The 26,093-nt window shown below is 42.4% G+C and overlaps 1 protein-coding gene across 1 annotated transcript in view; it reads right to left on the bottom strand.

Annotated features, from left to right (window-relative positions):
- LOC111235876 (myomesin-2-like) overlaps positions 1–25,786 on the bottom strand; it is a 30,102-nt gene extending 4,316 nt beyond the window's left edge. Inside the window, 35 exon segments of the mRNA XM_022764446.1 lie at positions 4,790–4,895; positions 5,493–5,531; positions 5,626–5,713; positions 6,141–6,254; positions 6,415–6,482; positions 6,757–6,816; positions 6,995–7,139; positions 7,771–7,907; positions 8,056–8,100; positions 8,208–8,314; positions 8,729–8,888; positions 9,105–9,219; positions 9,380–9,558; positions 9,883–10,009; positions 10,174–10,361; positions 10,738–10,755; positions 10,945–11,066; positions 11,490–11,664; positions 12,394–12,411; positions 12,938–13,094; positions 13,096–13,122; positions 13,801–13,928; positions 15,139–15,192; positions 15,279–15,478; positions 16,200–16,341; positions 16,755–16,916; positions 17,628–17,792; positions 18,317–18,355; positions 18,436–18,524; positions 20,724–20,816; positions 21,201–21,355; positions 22,377–22,512; positions 23,114–23,206; positions 24,671–24,799; positions 25,731–25,786. Of these exon segments, the coding sequence (XP_022620167.1) occupies positions 4,790–4,895; positions 5,493–5,531; positions 5,626–5,713; positions 6,141–6,254; positions 6,415–6,482; positions 6,757–6,816; positions 6,995–7,139; positions 7,771–7,907; positions 8,056–8,100; positions 8,208–8,314; positions 8,729–8,888; positions 9,105–9,219; positions 9,380–9,558; positions 9,883–10,009; positions 10,174–10,361; positions 10,738–10,755; positions 10,945–11,066; positions 11,490–11,664; positions 12,394–12,411; positions 12,938–13,094; positions 13,096–13,122; positions 13,801–13,928; positions 15,139–15,192; positions 15,279–15,478; positions 16,200–16,341; positions 16,755–16,916; positions 17,628–17,792; positions 18,317–18,355; positions 18,436–18,524; positions 20,724–20,816; positions 21,201–21,355; positions 22,377–22,512; positions 23,114–23,206; positions 24,671–24,777 (3,758 nt within the window). The 5' untranslated portion in view covers positions 24,778–24,799; positions 25,731–25,786.
- Between the last annotated feature and the right edge of the window lie 307 nt (positions 25,787–26,093).

The raw sequence follows: 26,093 nt of genomic DNA, 5'->3' as shown, positions 1-26,093 counted from the left end.
TGAGGGAGAAAAAAAGCATGTTACATATGTAGAAAAAATGTGGAAAACCTGTCCGTGAGTGAGATTCACCGCAAGAAGGAAAACAATACAAGGCATGAGGTGACTTCTTCGGTCACTGATCCTTGAGCTCTACAACAGAAACTGACTGAACAAGTGTTCAGTAGAAAAAAAAGACATGATAAACACTACTTCATGGCTGGTAAAGAAACCTTGTCTTTCCTGTGCGAGCGGAGAGCGAAACCTTCAGGAAAACAAAGTTAAACCCTCCAGTCAGCCTCGGAGGCTGTACTCCTCCTGCATGAACCAACAGCACTAAGGTGTGGATTTGAACTCTCTAAGCGAAAAAGAAATAGCCTGTTGAACCTGCCCTGTTCCCTCCACTGACAGTCCACCCACACTGCAACAAGCCCGCCCCACCCCGAGCTCACCTGGTTACAGGAGCAGAAGTAGGTTGTGTTTACCTTGCTCAGCTGTCACAGGTCACTCTGAGCCTGGATACAACACAGTTTGGGCATTTTGTTTGTTTTTTGCCTTTTTTTTTTTTTTTACTCTGGGCTTTATTCATTGCTGCTGTAGGACTCACACACCTGTTGTCAGGAGGGAGGGAGAGGCAGAGAGAAGATTACTCACACAGACGACAGAGGGAGGTTGATAAGTAAAGTTTATGCCATCACAAAGCGTTCGGGGGGAGACACAACATGTCATAGACAGACACCTCCAACAGATGAAAGCTACCTGGGATTAAAGTAGCTTAAAGGACTCTGGTTCATAACAACTCTGGTTTTTTTTCCGTACTTTTGGACATTTTTTTTTTTATTTTTTTTTTTTTACCAACAATGAAAACATTGTTCTCTCTCTGCAGAGATCTAGAAATATAGGTGACATCACTTCAATAAAGTCAGTCAGGGCAATAAACATGATCAGACAGGTTGTAGACAACACAACAGGTACGGCCAGAATTATCTAAACCACTTTATATGGAGGTCAAACTCAAAGTGTGCACACCTGAAATGTCCCTCTTTAACAGGAAAACTTTGGAGCACAACCTCAAGTCTTTCCCTCTTTCTCTTCAAAATAAGTCGTGCAACCTGCTCGTCAAAAAAAACATCCTGATGAGTACGAGTTTGTTTCTACGGCCAAAACTACATGAGTAAGACCCAAGTTGTAATAAACCAGAATTCCATTTAACATCCACAAACAAAAAGATGAATACGGGCATTCCACTAACGCGCGTAAGTGGAAGGTGCAGCTTTTAAAACACTGACGTTAACATCAACCTTTTCTGAGTTTATTGCTTTTAATTTTTTTACCCCACCTGGACCAGTTGAATGACATGAAGTAACTGAGAAGGACGTCTATGTCAAGCACCGCTGTAAAAGCTCCCTGTTTTGTGGGTTTTCCTGTGTCTACTGTGCAACTAGTTCTCGTATAAGTAACTGTGCAGGACTAGTAGCGGCCTGTTCTTTCAGAGTCGTAGTCCAGAGTGTGCAGCGGTGCAAGAGAGTGGGACTGTAACAGTGACTACGTCTAAGTAAGTACTTCTTCACACGGTTTCACGCTCATGCTAAAAATCAGTGTTTTGCTAACAGCAAGTGTTTCCCCTCTGGGTCAACCCCCACCGCTTACTTCCTGGGCGGGGTCGGAGACTTCATGAATCTGGGCGGGGTTGGAGACTTGAGCTGCGAGGTGGAGTCGGGGATTTTCGGGTCGGGGATTTGTGGGGTCGGGGATTGGGGGTTGGGGTTGGAGACTGGGGATTGGGGTGATGCCGGAGTCGGGCTCTTCAGCGATGCTGGGGTGTGGGACTTGGAAGGTGGGGGGTCGGGGTGTGGGGAGCGGGGACTTGGGCGGCATAGGCGTGGTCGCAGGCTGTAGCGGCGGGTGTGGCCATTCTGGGCTGTACCCAGTTTGGGCTCGGGATCTGCTCGCCGTGCTTGTAGACCGCTGACGGGATCTCGACGAACTCGCCGCCGTACTTGTTCCGCACGTTGAATGCTGTACTTGCCAGAGTCTTCGGGAGTGACTTTGGTGATGACGAGGCTGGCAAACTTCGCCGCGTCAAACATGACCCTGGTGTGCTCGGTGGAGGTGACTTCCTGCTCGTGTCTTGAACCGAGGTGATACCTCAGGGTCGGCTCGCCCCACACGGTGCAGGTCAGGCTCAGGGACTGGGGAGGGTCGACGAGTCAATCTCAAGTCCACAATTTATCTAAAGAGCGATTTTTAACAATGTCAGGTTTTGATTTGTATTAAGTTCATGGTAACTAACATACGAATGCTTAATAAGATGAGAGTGTGTGAAATTACTAATGCGTAAATATGACCCTCTTTTCCTTACAGCATAGAGTTCCCAGCTCTGAAAGGGTCGGGACCTCCCCCAAAAGGCACGAGAGAAAATACTGAAAGGATAGGAACATATATTCTAGCTGTGACTATGCTGAGGTCCATTTATATGCGTATCAGAGAACCACATAAACATGATTAGACATTTTTAAACACATTTTTGAAGTTCACATAATGATAACAAACAATTGACTCAACTCGGAGGGGGTTTTATAGTATTTCTTATCTCAATACATACATTTTACAGTAAAACTTAGACCGACAAGGTTATTACCGATTTGTTCCAGCAGTCAACTTCCAGTAGTTATGGTATAACAGCACTGGGACCTTTAACTACACGTATTCACTCCGCTTAACCGTTAATTAAGCGTTACATTGACGGCCGTTATCTTTCTTAGAATTAGTAACCAAACTTTGCAAAGATGAAAACATTTTAATTAAATGATAATTAAAGCCTGGATACTTCAGCGCGCACACACCTGAGGTAACTGTCCGGCACTGTGCAGGAAAATGTTTACGTGTTGCTTAGCAACAGTCCAGCTGCCGCAACTATTTGTGTTTGCATCGCCAAATAAATGATAAAATAAACAACCAGATCATAATCCGTTGTTGCTTATTTAACTAATATTATCACATGTTGTATAAAAAGTAACATCACACGAGAAGGGAGTGATTGTCGTAAACCTGGCGGCCTCGAACCTCGTACCATCACCCACTCCCTCTCATGTGATACGGGATTAAATGACTCTGAAGTTATAACCTGTGACCACCGTCGCCCTGAGACCACGGGGCACAGTGGTTCTTAGCTTTGTTTTGGAGGTTTAGAACCCTGCCCGGAGGCATCCAGACTACAAGATATCTGGTTTAGGGTAAAGTAGTAAATAAGCTTGTTCTGTAGGAATGCTGCCAGGGCAGGAGCAACTCGTAGGACAAGTGTAACCCTGGCCGATGTACTGCTGCAAACAAAACAACCTACAACAAAACTTATAATTTAGCGTCATCATTTTCATCACAGTGACGTGTTGATCGATTTAATTAGAGTGTGAGACATCCTCACCTTCTCTTCCATGATGGTGACCACGTCAGGCAGACCACCGACCACTCTGCCGCGGTCTGAGGAGAGACAACACCATGTGTGTCACGTCTGCACCGACTACAGCGGACAAACATTACTCTACTGTAGTGAAGAATATCAGCCTGTTTGCATTGTGAGTGAAGTAAGACCCACCTGCCCAGTGTAAACAAGGTGGAGGAGTTTCAGAGGGAGAGGAAGCAGGAATGTAAAGCGTCTGACTCTACTTGCCTTGAAAGCAAATAACTCTAACAAACGTAACTTTTTAAATTTAGGTTCAAAAGTCCCTGAGGAGTGATCTCTCACTCACAGAGTCGGTGTAATAAATAATGACATTATACCACTCTTCTCGCAAATGCAGCTGCCCTAAAAGATAAAAGACAGAGTGCATGATTAATATAATTTGGACAAAATGAAAGACCACATTTTCACAAACTGCTGCACCTTCAAATAACTTACTTAAGTCTCAGGTACTCCTCATAGGCATCGGTGTACGCTGCAAAAGAAAATAATCTCATGACAACTGACTTTCAGTCACCAAACTTATATAGTTAACTCGAAGGCTATAAGATTAAAAAGTAAAAATACAAATAAATAAAAACGCCTTAATCAAAATTTTTTTTTACCTTGTCCAGACAGGTCAAAGGTCCTGGGTGAGTCTTCACGCCGTCTGAGATCTCGATGGGTTGTAGTGACCCTTCTCCCTTATCGGACGGGCACAGATCTGCATCCAGGCCATCTCTGCCGTGCCTCCGACCTCATCTTCTCAGAGGAGGCGATCTTAGGGGACTCCCTCCCTGCAGGTTTACGTCACAGTGTTTTAAATTCATACCGATTCTTAGAGAGTTTAACATTTCCTCCACACGCCGACAAACAGTAAATGAATTCAGATATTTAGATTCAGACAGGAGGCAGAAAACACCTGCTGATGAGTCTCCAGAACTGTGAGACACATTAAAGTCTTTGATTTAGTCTTGATTGACTGTTTGAACTGTACACAAAGTCATATAATATTGTATAATCTAGTATTGTTGTGCGTGCGTGTGTGTGTGTGTAGGTGACTACAGAGGTGCGTTTCACATGATGTGTTCTGTAACATCTCAAACATTCCTGTTATTTCATTAGATCAGAGCAGTTTTTAAAGCCCCTGAAAACCTGTTTTCAAATCTTAAACATTTCTCTACAGCAGTAAATACCAATGACTAAATAAACAACAAGTAAAGTTCACGCTCAGAATCAGTTTGACCCTTAAAAACTCTGATTCATCACGACCTTGTGGGTGTGGTTTTATCGTATTTGATAAAAGCAAAAAGTATAAACGTATATATCTGAACCCTACAAAGTCGGAGTCGTATAAATCATTTAAACTTGTACTTGTGTTTCCAGACGGTCTTCATCTCCTCTGTGTAGTAGTTCATGTAGCACTGCAGCCTGATGCCCTCTGGAGTACACTGCAGCACCAGGTCAGAGGCAGAAGCACCTGAAACACAAACAAACAAACAAACAAACAAACATGAACACACAGTCACAGACAACCAGGAAGGCAACATGTGTGTCCCGATTCTGTGCTCTTTCCCTACTTAGAAAATAAACACTATATTTAGTTTTATATTCCACATAGTTTCCAGTTTTTGTTTGTGTCAAAATGTTTTTAACTTGGAGTATTTTTGGACATAAGTTGTTGATGCTGGGGAATTACTTTTCCCCTTCTAAGATTTATTTCTAATATCAAATTTGAAGTGTTTTGTTTTTTTTCCCATGCACTTCTACTCTGGAGGAAGTTAGGTCACGTCAGGTTTATTTACGTTGCCCAATATCACCTCAAGGGGCTTTCGTGTTTTTCTTGGGAGTGAGAGTGTCAGGCCTTGAGGCTAAATCAAGTCAGAGCTGATGGAAAGGAAAGAGGAGGTGTTGGATTCACTGTAGCTCTGTAAAGATAAACTTTACAGTAGATGTCAGGAACTCACTTGCATGGTTTGCACCAGTGCATTATGGGCCATTAACAAGCCAGTCAGGCACAATCAACGCTGAATGACACCGAGTGTGAGATGTGAGATGTTTAAAGGATCAAACTCACCGGCGATCTTGGCGATGGCATTGATGATGTCGTCAAACACTGCAGATCAAAGACAGAGGAGGACATGTTAAATACTGAATAAAGGATTTTTAACAAGAACAAAGAGCCAATTCTGAACGATATAGAAACTGACCGTGGCCTGAAATGTCAATGGTAGATGTGTCCTTTCCTCTGTCGTCGCCGAGCACGGCCTTGAAAACACCCTGATCTTTCCTGGAGAACTGAGAGAACAAACAAGGAACACGTCACACGTCATGTAATAAAAGAAATATATGATTAAAACAAACATTTAAGAAAACTAATGAGATAATAATTGCGTAACTTAGATTAATGAATACATCTATTCTCAAAACAAATCACAGAGAAAATCCATGTCAGAGTCGTTTCGCTTCCTCCAGGTTAAAAACAGCAGCTGATTGATTATTCATGCATTTTTTAATCTATTTTATTTTATAAGTTAACTTCAAACGTGTGTCATGTGTTGACTTGTAGTTTTTAACATGTAGGTTAAAACAATAAAGAAACAAGCTCGTGCATCTGTATGTGAGTAAATAAACATGACGCGGTTCTGCTGATGTGTTATTATGGAGTACGTAGATCAGCGGGTTTCCACCGCCGCGTGGACGACGTTGGTGCTGCAGCAGTTACCAGAGGGAGGGGAAGAGCGCAGGCTCCCGACATGACGTTGGGGGGAGTTTCTGGAACAATCTCATCGTCCTCTTTGTACCAGTGGAAAGTCGTCTCCTTCTTCACGTTGGCCACCTGACACAAAAACAGGAAACACGGGCGATAGATTCATTTGAAGAGTGAAGAAAAAAAATAAAAAAGGAAAGATACGCCTTCAAACAACTAATAAAAACCCTCATCGCTAAATCTGCTTTAAAATGATTATTAAAAAGGGACTGGAATATTTCTTTGGTACCTTGCAGGTGAGCATGACGGTACAATCCTCAGTGACAGTGAAATACAGATACTCAGAGAAATGTGGACCTGGAACGACAAAGTGGAATCACACACACATCCGAATATTATCTGTCCTTAAGAACATGAAGAGCAACAACGAAGGCAATAAAAACCAGAGCATGGATTTTTCTAATATCCTACCAACACAAACAGATAAACAAAAGGCTTTGGGAGGTAAAAAAAAAAACCAAAACATTCATGCACTTCTGTCCTGGTAATTAATCTTTACGACTTGATGACATCCAGTCCTGGTGACGTGTGCTGCTCTCTGAGAGTTTAGTGTCGGTGTTTGTGTTGGTACCTTGTTTCCTGATGTGCTCTTTCCTCTGAAACTCGGCCTCCTTCAGAGCTACCTTGAACACTGAAAAACAACAACACCAGAGTCAGTAAATATCAGATGTGATTTAATTGTTTGAGGTTTCAAAGACTGAAAAATCAACTGTTGATATATTTGCCGTAAGCCAATATTCCACTGGCAGGTAGCAGCTAATTAATCAGCCATCTAATGACAGTAATGTGAGGGGTGACGGAGGCCTCACCATCTCCCACCAGGACCAGGGAGCTCTGGGCTTTGGCCTTGCCGTCGTGGATCTGGACGGTGTACGTGCCCTCGTTGGCTCTGGTGAAGTGATCCACGGTCATCTGGATGATTCCCGTGGCCACGTCGTGGCTGATCTTGTGACCCTGAGAGGACAACAAGGAAAAGATTTATATTTACAACCGACCACGTATTCATCGTATTCCTGTTCGAATCGGGTCGTTTGCATGTTTGTAAATAGTCTGATAGAAGTATTTAATATTAAACACACGTCAGAAATCAGCTTTATTCAGGTATATTCATATATTTACCTGAAAACATTGACGAGGAACAAAACAAGTTTAGTCATTATATTAAAGTTTGGTGTCAGGTTTCAGTCCTGCTTTTAAAATCTCTAATTTTATTTTACTATCCACGGTAAAAAAAAAAAAGAAGAAAAAGGCCAGTGAGCCAGTCATGAGATAATCTCGAGGCTTTTAATTTGAAGAGGACTAAAAGGTTCAAAGGCATTAGAGACGTGTGTGTTTGTTTGGTTTCGTTGACAACAAGCGAACACATGATCTCACAGATTTCATCAGACAACTCAAACAAAGCTGGGAAATAAACCTGAGGGAGCGGAGAGCTGGAAACGCACCACATGTCATGGCCTCCGGAGGCCAAGGTTAAGATTGTATAGCGCCATTATAAAGATCAACATCAAACAGGAAACACACATAACTCTAATACAGTTCAAATAAGTTGCATTTTTGAACTCGGTCGTGATGAATGAGGCGTTACCTCTCCGCTGGTGACCTCCTTGTCGTTAACGATGAACCTGTAGGACACTGCGGGCGACAGTTTGACCGCCTGCAGCCAGAAACGCACATGACCCTTCTCCAGAATCTCGTAGTTCAGGCCGTGTTTCAGAGGAATAACTGCACACAGAGAAAAGGCACAAAAACAAAAGAGAAATGAGGAAATACTACTTCCTAAAAAGACTTTCCTTTCTAAACAATCACCTGTTTTGTTTTGTTTGTCATTTTTAAATTTCTCTGAGATCTGCTGCTGATGCACAACACTCACCTGGATGTCTGATGGCATAGCTGAGCTCCAGCATGGTGTTCAGGGCTGCAGGAAAGATTCAAGAAAACAACAACAACGCCTGAGCAGAAGGACTAAAATCTAAAATTGACTGAATTGTTAAATTCTGACTCGTTTTAAACTTCATGACCTACCGTCCTCGGTCAGTGTGTGGCTGCCAGAGACTCCATCTGTGTCGGTGACGACCACAGAGTATCTGCCCAAATCGTCCTTATCGGGGTTGGTGAAAGTCAACCTGGAGCTGTGAAACAAACGCAACAGCTGTTAAATATCCATTAAAGTCGACACAATTATAAAACAGAAAACATAAATTCAACATATATTAATAATAGAGTTAATAAGCATTTAAAGAGGAAAGAGGAAATATAAATTACTTTATCATTTCTACCAAATTACAAACAAATTATTATTTATATATAAAATAAAACATGACACATTTCTGTTCATCGCTGCAGTAAATCAAGAAGCTTGGATTTGGATGGATAACAAGAATTTTTCTGATCATGAAAATGCTGTACACCTCGTACTTCTGCAGGTGAAACTGCTGTTTTTATTTTATTCTGTTAAAGAGAGTAATTCCCGCTGTGACTAAAGGAGGAGGCTGAGCTCTCCGCCTGAAGCGTGGGATGTGCCGAGGGGGGACCGGCGAGCTTACGTTCTGCCGTGCGCCGTGGCGGCGACACGTGGGCAGTCGCCGATGGGTTTGTAGTTCTTGGACCACACGAACTTGGAGGTCTCGCAGATCTCGCAGGCCTCGAGAGACAGGTAGATGTCTCCGGTTTCCTCATCCACACCAGCCACGATCTCTTTGGTGCCTGTGAACATGAAACAGAAAACAGAAAAACCTCTTAAATCAAGATACTACTATACATTTGACAGTATATGTATATTTATAGAAGTTATGTAAGATGATAAGATAGGATGACGTCCATGAAGCTGGTGTTCCTGACTCACAACGCCACCTTTTGTGAACATGAAGGGTGCGGTGCCGAGTAAATCCAGCACAGCTCAGTCGTTAAATTGTTGTTTACCTGGAAGAGCTTTGGCACAGACGGGCTCAGACAACTGGGAGGCTTTTCCGACGCCGTTTGCGTTGACAGCACGAACTCTGAACACGTAAGACTGGCCCTCCTCCAGACCGCTCACCTGCAGGAAACCATGGAAACATCATCACATGTACAGGGAGGTTCTAAGGTTTAAATTCATCGATTCAACGCTGTCAGATCTTTATGATACTTGATCCCGCTCGTGTCAAGTTGGTCAAACAGCAGAAGCGCGGCACATTATTCGCAGTCGGTCTCCTCACCTGCAGGTAGCGGTGGTGCACGGCTTCATGATTCAGAGTAACGAACTCTGTCGAGCCCTTTTTGGCCATGTCCACAAAGTATCCAGTGACGGCGCTCGCTCCAGTGTAGACCGGAGCCTTCCACAGGAAGACCAGGGAGTGACTCCTGACCTCACTGAAGCTCAGGTCGTAGGCTGGGCCTTGAAGTGAAACACATGAATAAACATCACCAGCAGATATTTGTATGCGGGTGAAGTTACGTGAACATAAACTTCCATAAACCAAAGTTATTCAAAGCCTCGCTGCATAAACTATAAGAAAAACAACATGCTTTTTAGTCTAAATAACAAAGTTTCTGATGAGCAACAGAATCTCAATCAAACGTGTTTCAGCAACCATCCAATAGACGGATGTAACTCACAGCATAGCAACAGAAAATGTAATATAATAAAAACAACTGCTGCCTAATTCGCCTTTAACAAACTTGAACGACAGCTGAACAGAGGTGTCGACTCGTCTCTTACCTGGCTCCTCCATGGTCCAAGCTACGCATTTCATGGGGGTGCTGGGAGCTGATGGAAGCCCGACGCCGGCCATGTTCCCGGCCTGGACCCTGAACTCGTAGAAGGTTCCCTCCGTCAGATTGTCGACCTGAGGACACAGAGAAAGCGATCAGATCCAATGATCCCGCAGCTGAAGCTCTGCAGTGGATGCTTCTTTACCTCGGATGATTTGTTTTGAGATGATGAGAACGACGGGCAACATAACAACACAGTTTCAGTTCTGTTTAATTGTGTCTGATCGACGCCACTTACGGTGCAGACCCTCTCGGTGACGGCCGACAGGTTGACCTCCTTCCAGATCAGAGTGTCGGCGTCACGCTTGTCGATGTAGTAGGCGTTGACCTTGGAGCCGCCGCAGTGTTTGGGACTCTTCCAGGCCACGGTCATGGAGGAGCCGTCGCAGCTCAGCATGGTGATGCCGAAGGGAGCGCTGGGAGTCGCTGGATCACAGAGTGTCATGTTTAACACTCGGGAGCTTTAGACACTCAAGACATTTTCCATTATATTTCAATTTAATTAGGAAATAAGTCTGTGTTTGATTATTGGAAGGTTACTGTGAGGTACGTGGATTTATATGATCCAACCATCGTGTCAAAAACATCCATCAGAACATCTGCAGCAGCTGTGCTCGATAGATTTCGCTTCAACCTGGTGCGAGTGTTTTGTGAAATGCGATCGTGACACTGTGTCACTACAGTGAGAAGGAAAATATGCAATTCTGTGAATAAAACACGTAAAGTGGAGGTGGAGGAGAAGGGGTGGAGGAGGTGTGGTAAGACAGGAGGGGGGGAAGTAACACAGCGATATAATACATACCGTACTCCACCCCCTTCCCTGGATAGACCAGTGGAATTAGAGCAGCAAATAAAAGAAAAATTAATCTTTTATATCAGCTTTTTATCTTTAATCGTTTATTTCCCATCTAGAAAATCTGTTTTGATTTAAATTATTATCGGTTTAACACACTTTTCAACCCACTGACTTCACAAACAAGAGTTCAGTGTAAACGTGCAGCTGTCTTACCGAGGGCCGGCTCCACGGAGATGGGAGTCGACTCCTGTGACTCGTCACTGAGGCCGAAGATGTTGGCGGCTTGGACGCGGAACACGTAGGTCTCTCCTGGGATCAGGCCGTGGACCACGAACCTGCGACACACGTTCAGTTTTCACAACGTAAAAAAGCTTTTGTGTGTCTTTATTCTTCTGCCTGCATGTAAATATCTTCGTTTCGCTGAAGTAAACTTGTTCAGAAAAGCAAGAGAAACTTTTCAAACAATCTCTAAAACAGTTCAGAGCTCATTTAAAGGCTTCTTAAGATTCGTTGGTGCAGCGTTGACGTTAGCTTGAGCTTTATTTGTGTAAATTCTGTGCCTTTTGCTCAAACTGCTGAGCTGCAAAAAAATCTAAAATCTTTGTCAATCTAGATATAGTTCACAATAAATCATTACAGTCTTAGAATAAAGCTCAGCCTGAGATATTCATATCATTTAAACATCTTGAGATGCATCATCATATTTACACGGAGGCTCCAAAACATCTGACAGCAGGACTCATCAGCTCTGGATTTACCTGGTGTGTTTGAAGGGTTTGTGGTTACAGGGGAACCACTCCTTGGATCCGACGGCGCGGCCGTCGATGTAATATCCCATGAGGTGTTTCAGATGTTTGGGAGGCTCCCACTGCACAAACACGGATGACTTGGTGTTCCTGGTGGCAACAACCTGACCAGGAGCAGAGGGGACGCCTGTTCACCGAGGGGAAGAGGAGCAGATTATTAATTATCAATCAACATCTGAAGCTCAGAGATCCAGAAACGTCTTAATGCTGAACGTATTTCTGGTATTTTGGTACATTAAGCCCATTCAGGAGTGACATACTCTAATTTACAGTTAATGGTCAGACATCATCAAATGACATTTTATTTAACACAAAATATAAGAATGTAATGTTCCAGGTGACTTGGGCAGTAAAGGTTCTGTGTCAGTCTTTAGTTGAAACTTAATGATTCTTAGCGTTTGGTTTAAAAAGCAAAAACGACCAAAGGAGCTCACAACAATTTATGAAAATGACTTTTTCAAACGCTTGACTCTCTGATTCTCATCCATACGCTTCCTCACAGAACCTGAATAATGATAATAATAATAATAATAATAATAATAATGAGTAAATACGACTTACTCCAGGTCTCATTCTGTGTCCTACACATATCCGACTGTGGCTCACAACGTGACTGACACGTGTAAAACATGCAAATATTCAACAGTGCATCCTCATGGTGTTTTCAGTGAACTCTGAGCGGACATGGTGCGTTACGTGATCAAACACAGTGATTTGGGGTCTGTGTGAAACTGATTTCGACACGTGTCCACACAACAACAACAACAACAACACAGTGAAGTCTCAGGGGATGTGATTTGAGGACAAACACACACTAATCTGTGATGTTACAGCAGCGTGGATCAAAGGTACGTACCGACCAGCAGCTCAATACCTGCAAAATACAGCAACTGCCTTTGAGCAAAAGGTAAATTTCAGCATTTCATGTGTTTATGTTAGCATACCTACAATTTTGACGTTACATGGTACATTCCCCCAAATTTCAACATTTCTTCCCTGTTTATTGTAGATTTTGTTTTTCCTTAAATATGGACTTTTTTATTTTTTTCATGGTTGAAATGGTTAAACAACTATTGAGCAACTACTTAGACACACAAAATGTTTAATCCTAACGTCCTAAAGTGATGGAAAGCCGAGTGAAGTCCAGTTCTTACGTCTTATTTTGAAATAAAAATCTTCATTCGACGCTTCGGATGAGTCCTTTCGAGTTCAACCCATTTCTTCTTTTTCATTTACATTAAACCAAGAACCGACTTTAAGTTGGGACGTTCACTCAGGACCCTTTAAGATCTTTATTCATACAACTCATTGGCAATCTTAAAATAAATAGAAATAAAAAAATGCAAAATAAAAAATGATACATCTTTGTGTTTTAATATTTGTGTGTACAGGACCCTTACCATCCTGATCGACCTTTTGGACGGGCTCAGAGGGCGCGGAGGCCTCGCTGGAGCCGTACATGTTGACCGAATACACTCGGAACTGGTACTTTTGCCCGTCTTGCAAATCAAAAACCGGGTAACGTGGGGAGTGCAGTTTGACTGCTGTGTTGATCCGCCTGCCACGCTCCAGTGCCTGCTAAGCACTGTGGGAGAGTCGGGGTGGGGGGGGGGGGGGGGGGAGAGAAGGTACAGCCATCTGCGACAAACCTCATCAATGTAGCGTGAACACAAAAGAGGAAATGATGTGTTTCTGCACAGTCGGGGCTCAGTTTATTTTTAATTTGACCAGAAAATAGATGTAAGTTATCACTGATGTTTTTTAATCTGAAACATCAAAGTGTCAAATCTGGCCTTGATAGAAACTGGCAACTATTATTGTTTATCATTGTACATAAGATTTCAAAACAAATGAACATTTTGGCGAGAATTCCCTAAATCTTGCTGTGAAATGGAAAATGTCAAGAATATGTAATAATGTAAATGTGCAATTAAGTGGAGCCGCAACAATGCAAGCACAGTAACATGTGGTGAGCTTTCAGTACGTGCTTGTATTGTTACAAGCATTAAAAAAAAACACACATTTAACCTCTTAAACTGTGCTGGTAGCTGCTTCTTCACAAACTCCTGGTGGAGAGTTTCCATTAAAACAAAATATTTCTGGCTGAAATTTTGATGCACAATCATCGGGGAAAATCCAGCGTTTAAGAGGTTAATGTCTCTCTTTTTTTATTAAATTTTTTAAATCTTTCAACTACAGTAACTGAGTTGAACAGAGAGCTACATTGACGGAAACGGATGGCCACAGGTGGAGCGACACACACCTTCTCGATGACGTACCACAGCGGAGCTCGTCCGCGGGGGCTGGGCGGCTTCCAGCTCAGCACGACGTACGATTTGAAAATCTCAGAGGCATGCACGTCGGTGGGCTCCCCCGGGATCGTTACGTAGCCTAGATTGGGAGTGAACGGTGGTTGAGGCATGAAGTACATACAGCAGCAGCCACTGCAGAAGTCCCACATTATGCTATGTTTTTTTATTTGTATTTTAATCACAATTTATTAATAAATGCTAATAAATAAATCGACAGAAGCATTTTGTCCAGATTCCTTCTACTAGTCTCTGACAGACATTGTAATCTTTCTAAAAGAGCTCAACAATTAACTTTCTGTAATTACTATTTCAACATATCCACTGCCACAGATATAAGATAAAAAGTCTTATCTTTGTCAAAAATGGCTGCACAATTTTGCATTAGAGTTATGAATAAATACAGAATTTTGAATTTCTATATATAAGAGTCACTTTAAAAAGTAAAATTTAGCAGTAAGATGTGGGACTTCTACAACGGCCTCAACTGTAAAATCATACAAACGCGTTTTAAGCGTCAACATTATTTTTTAGTTTGATTTTTTTGTGGGTTAAAGTGGAAGAAGCCACACTCGACACACTTTGGAGGCGGTTTAATTGACAAACTGTGTAAAAACCCGTTACAGTCTGTTAAAGCGTGAATGGAGGAGCTGCAGTTAGATCGGAGACGGTGAGGATGGGAAGGAAACGGGGGGAGAAAATGGTTTGTAGCGTTAAATTCAAGACGTTAGAGCAAACGACAGATTAGTTTGGAGTTTACTCTGCAGATGTTAGGTCTGTTTTTAGATTTTGTGTTTATCTGTAGTTCATTTTGTTTTTGTAAAGTTTTCAGGAAGAACTGGCGTCAGTGTGCAGAAGAGTCTAAAGTAACTACAGTAAAGACATAATAAAGGAAGTCTACACTGATGTCAGATCTGTGTGGAAGAAAAAATCTTTCATATTTTGATGTTAAGAAGAAATTCAGAAAATAATTCAGACTTTTTCTTAATTTTTTTTTCAGAATTATGAGATTTCTTTATTTTATTTGCAGAATCTAATTAGAAAGTTGATGATTTAAATTAAATTATTGTTGTTTTGAACTGTAATAAGTCTCAGTGTTTGGCTGTGAAGATGTTGATGAAGTAAGATGGGTAATTTCTTTTTCACATTAAACTACATTTTTATTTCCTGTTCAATTGGTAAAGAGGGATTGTTGTTAGTATTTAAAGGTCTTTAAAGGATTATGAGGAAGTGGTTTAAAAGGATTAAAATCAGACGTCTGATCCCAGGTCAGTCTTTGTGTACTACTGTACCTTCCAGATCATCATCCTTGATCACTATGTCGTATTTTCCTTCGATTTTAATCACTGTTGCAGGAAATGACAACAACAGATCCATTAGAAAACTCTTGCTTTCCCACCGCTGTCTATTTTGTATTTACCTTCGTCGGTACCTTGCAGCCTCTCGTGCTCAGCGGCGTCCATTGCGGTCACTTTGTCCGACTTGCGGGACGGCCTGCTGATGCCGGCGCTGTTCACGGCTCTGACCCGGAAGTGGTAGGAGTGGCCCATGCTCAGGCCGTGAACCGGGTATTTACAAACCTTCACTGGGGCGTCGTTGCACTGGACCCAGGTGTCGCTGCCAGCCTCACACCTGCACATCAGAACGGGAGATGGTATCATCAGCAGGTAAATCTCATTTTCATGTCCCCAGATTTAAAAAATCAGAACAGACCAGAATCACTATTTTCTTCAAGCACGTAGTAACTACTGCATGATTCTGACTCTGTATTATTATTATTGATCTGCAAACAATATTAAAAACTGCTCCACACAATGCAACAGGTTAAAAAAAACAACAATAATAAAAGTAAACGGAAACATTCAGACATTAAACCTTAATGTTTTTCAATTAAAGCTGCAGTGACTGTTTTCTTTTTCGGCCACTCGATTAAAAAGAAACTTCACAACTGAACTGACGTGAAAATCACCAAATAAAGTTGTGAATAGGTTTGCAACTAACTTATTAATTCACCTGTCAATCACTTCTTATAATAACATCTAATAATCAGTCTATGAAATGTCAAAGAGATTGATAAATGAATTCTTCAGATGTATTTTGTCCAATCAACAGTTAAAAACGATATTATTTGATAATATTTGACCATTGAAAACTTATTTAAAATTTCACTGGCCGACATTTTGCTTGATATAATGATTTAAATGATTAATTGCTCTGTCGATCAACTAATCTCTAAACTCTGTAGAGCTAAAGTATTGATCAGTGCAGTTTTAAATCGACTGTATTCATGTGAATGTGCCGACTCCAGTCTATAAAAATAAAGGCTGAGGAGGTTTTCAGGGTGCAGACTGACCGATCCACAAAGTATCCGGTGATTGGCGCCTCGTTGACGGTGTTGGGGGGTTTCCAGGCAACCAGGACGTAGTCCGAGTTGATGTCATACGCCTTTACGCTCATTGGTGCACCGGGGGCCCCGGCTGCAGCGGCAGCGGCATCTAGGAACCGAGAAAAAACAAGGTCGTGAGGTGGGAGGGAGGGAGGGGGACGAAAGGACAGAAAGCACAACCTCCATTCATTTCACGCCACGGTGAAGAAATTCTCACCGTTAAATAGATAGAAACTGACAATTAACAATTTTAAAAGTCATCAGTTTCCTCCTGCTCTTTGATTTGTTTGATTTGTTGCACCAACTGAATCTCTAGGTTTGTTGTTTCCAAAAATCACCTGTATGAGTGGAACTGTAATGAACTTATATGAGATGCTTAGAAAGCTCAGCCACGGTGATCGTTGCTCTCACAGATCTATTTATCCTGAACAAACTGAGGTTCCCGTTTTGTGCTTTACAAATCCACAGTCAAGGAACGCAGCAAGTTGAAAACACCACATGCTGCAGAGAGGTGTGACCCACCTGAGACAAACAGGTAGGCGCTGTGCTCGGCGGTGCCATCCTTTGTGAAGATGCGGAGGGTGTAGAGGCCCTCGTCGTCCTTGGCCAGGTGAGGCAGCGTCAGACGGGCCGCGCTCCCACTCACCTTCATCTCCACCAGCTTACTTGGTTTCAGCAGTTTATCTGTGGGGGGGGGGCGGTGAGGTGTGAGCACACGACCAGCTGTTTATCTCTGAGGCAGCGCCGGGAAAATTAAATAAATAAGGGTTCCTGCACCAGTTTAAAAATCAAAATCATTTCTTTTCTAAGACTCTTTTAAAGACGACCTCAATATATGAAAATTAATGTTGCTCAGACGTTTATTTTTGTTCTATAAACACAGTTTTAAAATAGATGCAGAGAGGAAAATTCACACATGCTCAACAAAAATAGAAACCCAGCAATAAAAGATGCTAAACGTTTTCTACATCCTACTGCAGAATTTCATATTAATTTCTAGATAATCAGATGGAAAATACTTTTTAACCCTTCACTAAAAATGATCTAATTATCTACCTGCGACCCGCAGACCGTAGTTTTATGTCAAACTGTTAGGTTAGCGCCCCCTAGTGTGTCGGCATGACAACATCTTAAACAATTTTTATTTATTATTCGCTTTGTTTTTTTCTACCAGTCTTAAACAAACTGCATCTGCAAATTTAAAACAAATTTACAGTAAATAAAAGACTTTTAAAGACTTTATATTCCTTTATTTTAATTTGAAACCCTGGTGAATAAATAAACTAATGAAATAAAAATAGTAACATTACTACACACACACACACACACACACACACACCTGTTCCACAGATGAATGAATGAATGAAAGAGTGAGTGAATAACTGAACGCCTTACCGTCTCTGTACCACTGGGCGATGGGTGGGACGTTGGGGAGGTCGGGGACGACCACCATGGTACACACCAGACTGATGGAGCCGCCCTCCACGCCGAAGGAGACATGGAAATGGTCGAGCAGGGTGACCTCCAGCTTACTGGGATGGATCTCGGTCAGGTGGGGCACTGGACAGCAGGAAAAAACACGAACAACAAAACAACTGTAAATCTTTTCAGAAGTGAACTTTATCCTTTATTTTAAATGATTAATGATTGACAATGATGTCGTTTCAAAACCTGGGCTCACGATTTTTAAACACTAATTAAAGGATCTCTGCCGTTACAAGTGATAACGTTACGACATTTTCCTTATTTATCATTATTCCACTCCCTGAATACTGATGCATTATACGGATATTCATTTAGACCACCAGGTTCTGAACTATTCAGTGTGAGCACTCATGTTCCTGTTGCTTGTTTTACTCCGTCTGGGTCTCAAACCAGGACAACAGCTCCTCACAATAGTTTCCACTGCTTATCAGGCCCCTCACATGCGCTGCTACTTGCAGCCAAATGATCCCATGTGATGCTGGTTTGTGTCTGGGCCAGATTCCAACCAAAAATTAAAAAGACCACCACCCCCACCACCACCCCTCCCCCTCCCACCCTCCAGCTAGATCCCCAGTTTCGACTCCCTCTCGTCCTCTCACCGAGACCAAGCTGGCAGGACTCCGCGGCTCCCGACGCTCCTGCGCAGAGAAGAATTCATGGTTACAGAGAGAAACACGACGACAGGTGATTACCGTCAGGATGAGAGAATAAAACTCACTCTTCACGGTAACGGTGGCCTTGCTGGTGGCCGTACCGTACTGGTTGGTTGCCACAGCGCTGTACTCGGCAGTGTCCCTCACCACACACCTACGAGAGCAGACAGCACGGAAAACATGTCAATATGTGTTAGGGTTAAATGTTTTATGATATATCTATATTATAAAAGTGGTATAGCTGCTTACTTGAGATGTTTTTAATACAAATACAAATGAATAACAGCCTGAAAACATATTCAGTCAAGTCAGTTTTAATAGAAACGGACATGACTGTTTCTATCTAAAAGAGAAGCAGCTGTAGGTTGGATCTCAGTGTAAACAACATGTAATATATAAATAGCTACAATAGAGAGTTACACAGAATATATTTGTGATAATGTTAAAAGGGAATATAATAAATTTTCCTACATGATCCTTATTTTAGGGGAAATATAAACAGAAAGGTTGATTTTAAGAGGCTAAACACTGACGACGAATCGGTGACGTTGAACCTGGAGTCATCGATCGTTCTGAGTCTTTCGATATCAGACACCGTCGCCCAGGAAACCGATCCCAAACAACTCCTATCATGGTGCTGAAACGGCTCATGGGAACTTCTCCTGACAGCTTTTAGGAGTCTATTCTAATGAGTTATTATAATTACACATTCTTCTCTGTAGATCAAATCGTACGTCGATCTGTGGATAAAAAACCTCACTCGCTCCTGTTATCGAAACTGTATTAGTTTTGACATTATGTAATTGTCATATGTGGCACGTCCACCTTTAACTTGGCAGATAAAAAAGGATTTGAGCAAGAGAGGAAAGGAACCAGGTGAAAATTTGAGCCCATCTTAAAGTCTTGGCAGCGTGACGCAGAGTTAAACGTCAGTACATGGAGCAGTTAAGCTCTTTTCTTCTTTCCTCAACAACACCGCGGCCGGTCTCCCAAGGTCAGCTGTGAAGACGTCGCGTACTGCCCTCTTTTGAAAAGTGACCTCACTTGCTGGAAGCGCACTGAAAAGACGGCGGCGGCGCCCCTGTGACAGCAACCGAAGAGGAGTCCGAGGGTGAGAATAGAAGGAAGAAATGTGACCTTCACCCTGGACCGAACTATTTTAAAGGTGGTCCCATTTCTCAGCTGTGTGTGTGTGTGTGTGTGTGTGTGTGTGGGGCACATTAACGTCGGTCGTCTCACTGACCCTGTACTGTAATGACGGAGGGACGGGGATATTCACTGCCACAGAGAGAGAGAGAGAGAGGGAGGGAGGGGCGAGGCCGAGAGAGAGCAGTGGGAGGAATTCATGGCTCGAATGACGCAAAGGTCAGCACTTCAACACGAACAGCTGAGGAGTCTTGAAGATGACGAAGAGGCCAGCAGGCTGGGCCCTAACCCTCCTCTCAGTCCGTCTCCCTCTCTAGTCAACGGCCTCTTATTTTTTGACACCAAAATTAAGATAAAGTGGTAAAAAAAAAAAAAAATTACAAGTTCATATGCGTCTTTAGCGTTTCAATAATTAACTCTAAACCCCTCGAATCCTGCTGGTAAATCCCTTTAATCTTTCTCTCCTCATTTCCCTCTTCTACGACACGTTCCTCCATATTTTACAAATCTTAAGGTTGCCTTCTGTTTGTGTACTGTAATGCTCTATGAGGCAAAGCTGCGTGTTGACGCGCACCTGTCGCTCCAAATGGCAGCAAACAGTAGCGGGGAGTAGTGTCGAACATGGGTTGCATTAAGAGAGCTGGATATGTTGCTGCCAGCTTGGCACGGTGGCCACTCGCAGCGTTGAAAGTGTTTAAAGAAATAAAGAAACATCTGTGAAACTTTTAACATGAAACCTAGAAGTATAAACAAGGTTATAACTCTTCATTCAGGTGCCTGGGAGCCATCTGTCAGTCTGGTATCTACTTCCTTTGATGTATCTATGGTTTTCAAAATGTCACCTGACAATTTCTTGCCACTGGCTAGTTTAGTTCAGGCGTCTCACCCCGAGAACTGAAACTGATTTAGTTGCTGCAGTGTGTGATTTAGGTTTTAAGAGTGCTGCATCTCAAGTGAAAACTTTGTAATATTTATATTTAGGCGTCTGTGCAGTGTGAAGTGGTTTTAATACCTTTCCATAATATTCCTAATCGATGACTAATGTAATTAAATTGCAACCGTTAATAACTCAAAATCATAGTTTACAAAATGTTTTCACGACTTGATTTGTTTCTAATTTGGAGGAAAATGGAGTGATACTGTAAACTCCTCTAATCGAACATCTGTCAGTGCAGATGTTTCAGTATGAGTCGAGGGTGTGACGTACCTGCTTATGATCAAACCGTGGACTCCATACTTGTTTTCAATCTTGTACTTTCCGGGAGCGCTCAGCGGGTCGACTGGCACTCCGTCCTTATACCTGCCGACAATCAGCACAACAAAACACACTTATACCTGCGAGTGTGGGGAAACACGACTCTCTGAAAACCCATACAACAATAAAGCTAAATGTGTCGTGTACTTAAATAGCAGTAGATATTTACAAGGTGCCGAATACTCAACATTGTATATCGGTATTGAAAGGATTAAAGGAATGCTAACAATGCTAACAATGCTAACAAATGTTTTTCAGTGGGGGGTGTGTAAAAGGATCAATTCTAAATGTGTTCCCTGCATAGTATAAAACAACTAAGCTTAACGTTAACATGTCAAGACACACTGCACCTTTTAGATACCGACATGTAGAGTAATGTACAGGAGCGTATGCACGGAAACGGCTCCAGTAAGATGCGAATATTCTGACCATTTGACGATGGGCCTCGGGTGTCCCTCCACGGTGCAGAAGAGTTTGACGGGAGTCTTCTCCCACACGGTGTGGGGCCGCAGGGCCACCAGGAAGTCCGGCATCTTGGGGACGTCGTCCAACAGATCCCCCCTCCTAGTCATCCTTCCTCTAACCTGCGAGTAAAGTGCATCAGGTGAATGCGTGCAGCACAGTGTCCAAGACAGTGACAGATTGTTTCTACATTTTCTCTGTGCTCCACGTTGTATCTGAAATGAAACAGTGGCTTTAAAGCGTTAACAATGTACGGTTAATGAACAATATGAGAAGAGGACATCATTTAAAACAGCACGGTGTCATCATTAACATTTCCCCGCTGACATCCCGTCAACAATCTGCCCAGACCAGAGGGATTAGAGAGGTGAGGTCAGCAGACAGCAGTTAGCTCTCTGCAGTCAACTTTTAACTTCAGCATCACTCGTCTGTCGTCTTACTTCTGCTAACGGAGGCAGGGCAAGAAAACGTTCATATTTATAGCACCATTCAGAATAGGGCTGTCAGGATAAAACAGACACGGCTGTCGTAGCCAGAAGTATTCATGATGGTGATATAATCGTGATAGATTATTTGGGATTATTTGTGTGTTTGGTTGTGTTTTTTGGCAAATGGGTTCGACTCAGAGAAGAGGAGGTGTAGGGAGGTGGAGAGAGAGAGTCTGTGACCACAACTGTACAGCAGTGTAAAAAAATAAAACAATGATACTGAATGGAAATAGGAAGAAACAGAACAGAAGATTTGTTTAATTATTCAAAGACCTAAAAGATTCTAGCAGAAACATCCAGCTGTAGTTTTTTTTTAAAACGGTTTTATTGAGGAGGAGAAAACTACTTTTTTTTAATCACTGAGGTTTTTTCTTGTCTTTTATTTTGTGCCTTTTGAGCTGGAGGATGTTTTGACCAGTGATTGTTCTGATTAATGTGCTGATGCAGGGTCTCAACAGTTGATTATCATCTGCAAATCTGTGATATAAAGTGTTCTGTAAATAAAATGAAATAAAAAAAACTTACATACATATAATGTAAACATATACTTTATATATAAAAAGACAAAACAACCAACAAGACACCACACAATCATGACGTCCATGTGCCGCACAACAGTGTGAACCGGTGACATGTTCTCCACTTGGCTCCTTACCTCTCTCTGGATCTCAAGGCTCTCCACTTGAGCCTTAGTAGCAATCCTCATCCTGTGAAGCTCCTCCTGAATAACAGCCAGTCCCTTCCCAACATTTGTAGACACTCTCTGGTACTCCTCAGTCTCCTCAGCAGTCCTAATGACACATAAACCACATTAATCTACCACTAATCTTGGAATCAGCAAGTTAAACAAATAGGATTTAAGAGACTTGACTTTAGAGTCACTGGGTGTCGGCCAGAAGTTGGATGTCTTATAAATATTTCATTGTGAATACCATCTGAAAAACAAACACTTTTGTAGCTTAATGAACTGTTGTTTTGTCTTTTATTGGCACTAAAATAATTTACGATTAAAGGTTTTCACTTCTTCTCCGCCTCACTGTTTAATAGAAAGCGAAACGTCACACCGGATTAAACTTAACTCGGAGGCAGAGAACTCCTTTTGTGCATCTGATCAGTGGTACTAAAAAATAAGAGTTTAAATTAACACTGTCTGCGTGTTCATCTAGAAGCTCAGCGGTCAGTTTAACATATCGGAGATACAGACTCCACCGTTCGTATCAGCTCTACAACTCCTAAAACAGCACTCGACAATTCAAAATAATCATCACTGAATAATGAACTAGTACGACTGGAGAAATGTGCTGTCTTTACTGGGGTTAGCTAACAGAGACTGTGGGTCAGTATTACCTTACGCCTAAAAATAGCCTGACATATGACAGCAGCCAAACTCACCTCTGCCGGAACACCGGTATGATATAGGCTGGTTCCGCCATCGCCTCTGTGGCCTGGGCCTGTACCTGGCTCACCGATTTAGAGCTTGATTTCCTGTCGGGGAGGGAGGGGGGGAGGGGAGTCCATCATTATGAAATAGGCATTAAAAAGAAAAAATCCCACTATAAGCAGACTTTTGGGTTTTAGTTTTGCAGAAGCAGCTTCCTGTTCTAAAATCTCCCACCTGAGGTTTAAAGTAATTATACAATGATATGAAATTGGCACCAAACTCTCACAAACGAAGTCCCACGTGTCAGTAATGTCACGTGTTGGGATCCTTTTAGTTTAAAATGCATGGAAAGAATATGGTGACAAATCTATATGAAACTTTTAGACTATTTTTGTGGATCCTTCTGTGTCCCAATATGTTCCTAATATGACGCAATCCTATATTATTTATTGAGTACGCTCAGAGATCCATTTTTATCATTTCAACTCATTTGGTTCACAGAGAGGAAATACTTTTACGGGTCTTTTCTTCTTCAATCACTCTGATGGGAAACTTCATGAGAGACTTGGTCAGTGCTGAGAACCACTGGCCTCGGATGTAGGTCAGGTTCATGGGAGTGGCATGCGCCCTCTGACATAAGGCGGTGGCTACATGACAACATGGCGGCCTGCTACAGGATGACCCGGTGATCAGAACTTGTGGTGGCTCAGATCTGGGACTTGCCCCCATCTCATCAGTATAGTGGTAACAAAGCAATCGCACATCGAACTCAGCATCAAACTCAGCAAAAAAAAAAAGCGCTAACTAACTACAGCTTGGCAGAGCTGGGCTGAGAGATGCTGGCTGAAGCTGCAGAGCATGAAGTCCTGACCCGGGGCTCCAGAACTGTTGGCGCCCACAGAGAAAATGGGTTTACAAAATGGGTTTCTTTGTTTTTCAGCTTGTACTTTGAACATGCAGGATCTCAACGAGTTTCCTGAGTGCCTTAACTTTACCACGTGCCATCTTTTACCTCAACCTATATCCTTGGCCGATGGAGAAACAAATATACAGTGGACCACGTGTTTATTCCAAATAATAAACTTGCTGAAACTCTTAAAAGTAACGTGAGCTTCATGTGAAGCTACATCTCAAACTTTCTTTCGCCATTTTCTATTTTTTGCAAGATGGTTATTTCAGTGTTTCGACTTCAGGTGAATTAACTTCCATGACATAAGATCCATGGCACTTTGCATTCTCACTTTCTGACCAGAAACACTGCTGTGGACTGACTGTGGACGGACTGCTGCAGACGACAGAATTTACAGCGTGGTAAGCGTCAAAGATGCCTTGGACATATGGGTTCTGATGCCTGCGAGAGACTGTCGCACCGTCTCAGAGCTTGTTGAACTAAATCTGTTCATGAAAATGGGTTAGAATCGGACGTCGGAAGACAAAATGGAGCTAGGAAGCAGACACATATGCAGCAGGACGATCAGCACCCACTGCCGGACGCTCTAACGCCCTGCACCCGGCCAAGCTGCGACAGCTGTACCTTCCAAAGCAGCGGGTGAACCGCACCTTCGTACCTTTCCGTATGCTGCTTGACAACATGTTTAGTGTGATGATACGCGTAATCAGTTTTGACTTGGCCCACACGCTTCTTCATATACCAAGATATGTCTTTGGAAGCCATGACTGGAACACTTCAAGGAGACCTGGCCGAGAGCACCAGGGGGAGGGAGGGGAGACAGGGGGGAGACGGGGGGGGGGGACCAAACGTGTGTTAGCCATGTTAACAATGTCAATATAAGTCTTCCCTTTACCATTACACATTTACCGTTGTCATTAGATACTGAACACATCAACAGTCTTCACTGAAATCATCCCTCAGTACGATCTCCGGTGTTGCTGGTGTTATATAATATCTGTTACTGTATTCATATTACACATAAATCAATAAACAAATAATCAAACGTATTTATCTCACAGGATTACATGTTAAAAATCCAACATTTAAGAGGCATCGGGACGGTTCCCACATACTGCCAGAGCTCAGCACTTCAAATGTTTCACCTTACAGCCTCACACAGCTCAGCTATGAATAGCTTGCAGCAGTCTCCTTATTCCATGACTGGAGTAATGAAGGAAACAGAGTCATTACCGGCAGTGCACAGCCTTCACACTATTTAATTAAAACCCATCATCTAGGAAATGGGACTGCTCAGACTGTACAGGCTATTCTAAATTAAAAAACGACTAACTTCTAAACAAGCTGTCAAATTCAAACTAATTATGCTTTCATCCCGTATAATCAGTTATTTCAACACACACACACACACACACAACATTTGTACCTGAGTCTATTTGCCTGAAAACAAATTAGGGAAAAGAGGGTCAGCAACCCCTTAATGCCCTGGTATGTAAGGAAGTACTGCTCAGGGAGATTACAACAGGCTGCTGCCGTTTCCCCCCCGACACAGGAGACAGATTATCTACGGCCATTTATTACAGCAACACATTTCACTTCTATCACGCTTGACAGCTGATAACTTCTCTTCCTACTCTGAACTTCGTTTTTTTCCAAGTTATTCCTCCATTAAAAATCAGCCTCATCAGTGAGAAAACATTAAGAGAAAAGTGACTTACCCCAAGAGATTAAAACAGCGCAAAGCGGTGGCAAACCAGCCTGATGCCGCTTGGGAAGCACTTGCTGATGGTAACAAAAATATTACCCTCTCACTGGAGGAATGCTGTTCCCCCTTCCTCCCCATGTATGGAGGCACTTAAGACTATATATAGCATTTACCCCCCAAATTTTGCTCTCATTCTGCACCTTGGAGATGAAGAGTGTGCATCCGTACCTGCAAATTTATAAAAGTATTTTAAAAAATAAGGTATGTTTCATCCACTGCATTTATCAAATTTAATGATTATTTGAATCTTTAGTGAAAGATAAAGGAAATATTTGAATTTATAGAAACATTCGCGGAGCCTAGATTTTTCTAAAAT

Source organism: Seriola dumerili, unplaced genomic scaffold (assembly GCF_002260705.1).
Source record: "Seriola dumerili isolate Sdu_G_001 unplaced genomic scaffold, Sdu_1.0 BDQW01000538.1, whole genome shotgun sequence".
NCBI classification, from domain to species: Eukaryota; Metazoa; Chordata; class Actinopteri; order Carangiformes; family Carangidae; genus Seriola; species Seriola dumerili.
The sequence above is the reverse complement of the archived record's forward strand: the minus strand, read 5'-3'. Positions and strand labels throughout refer to the sequence as shown.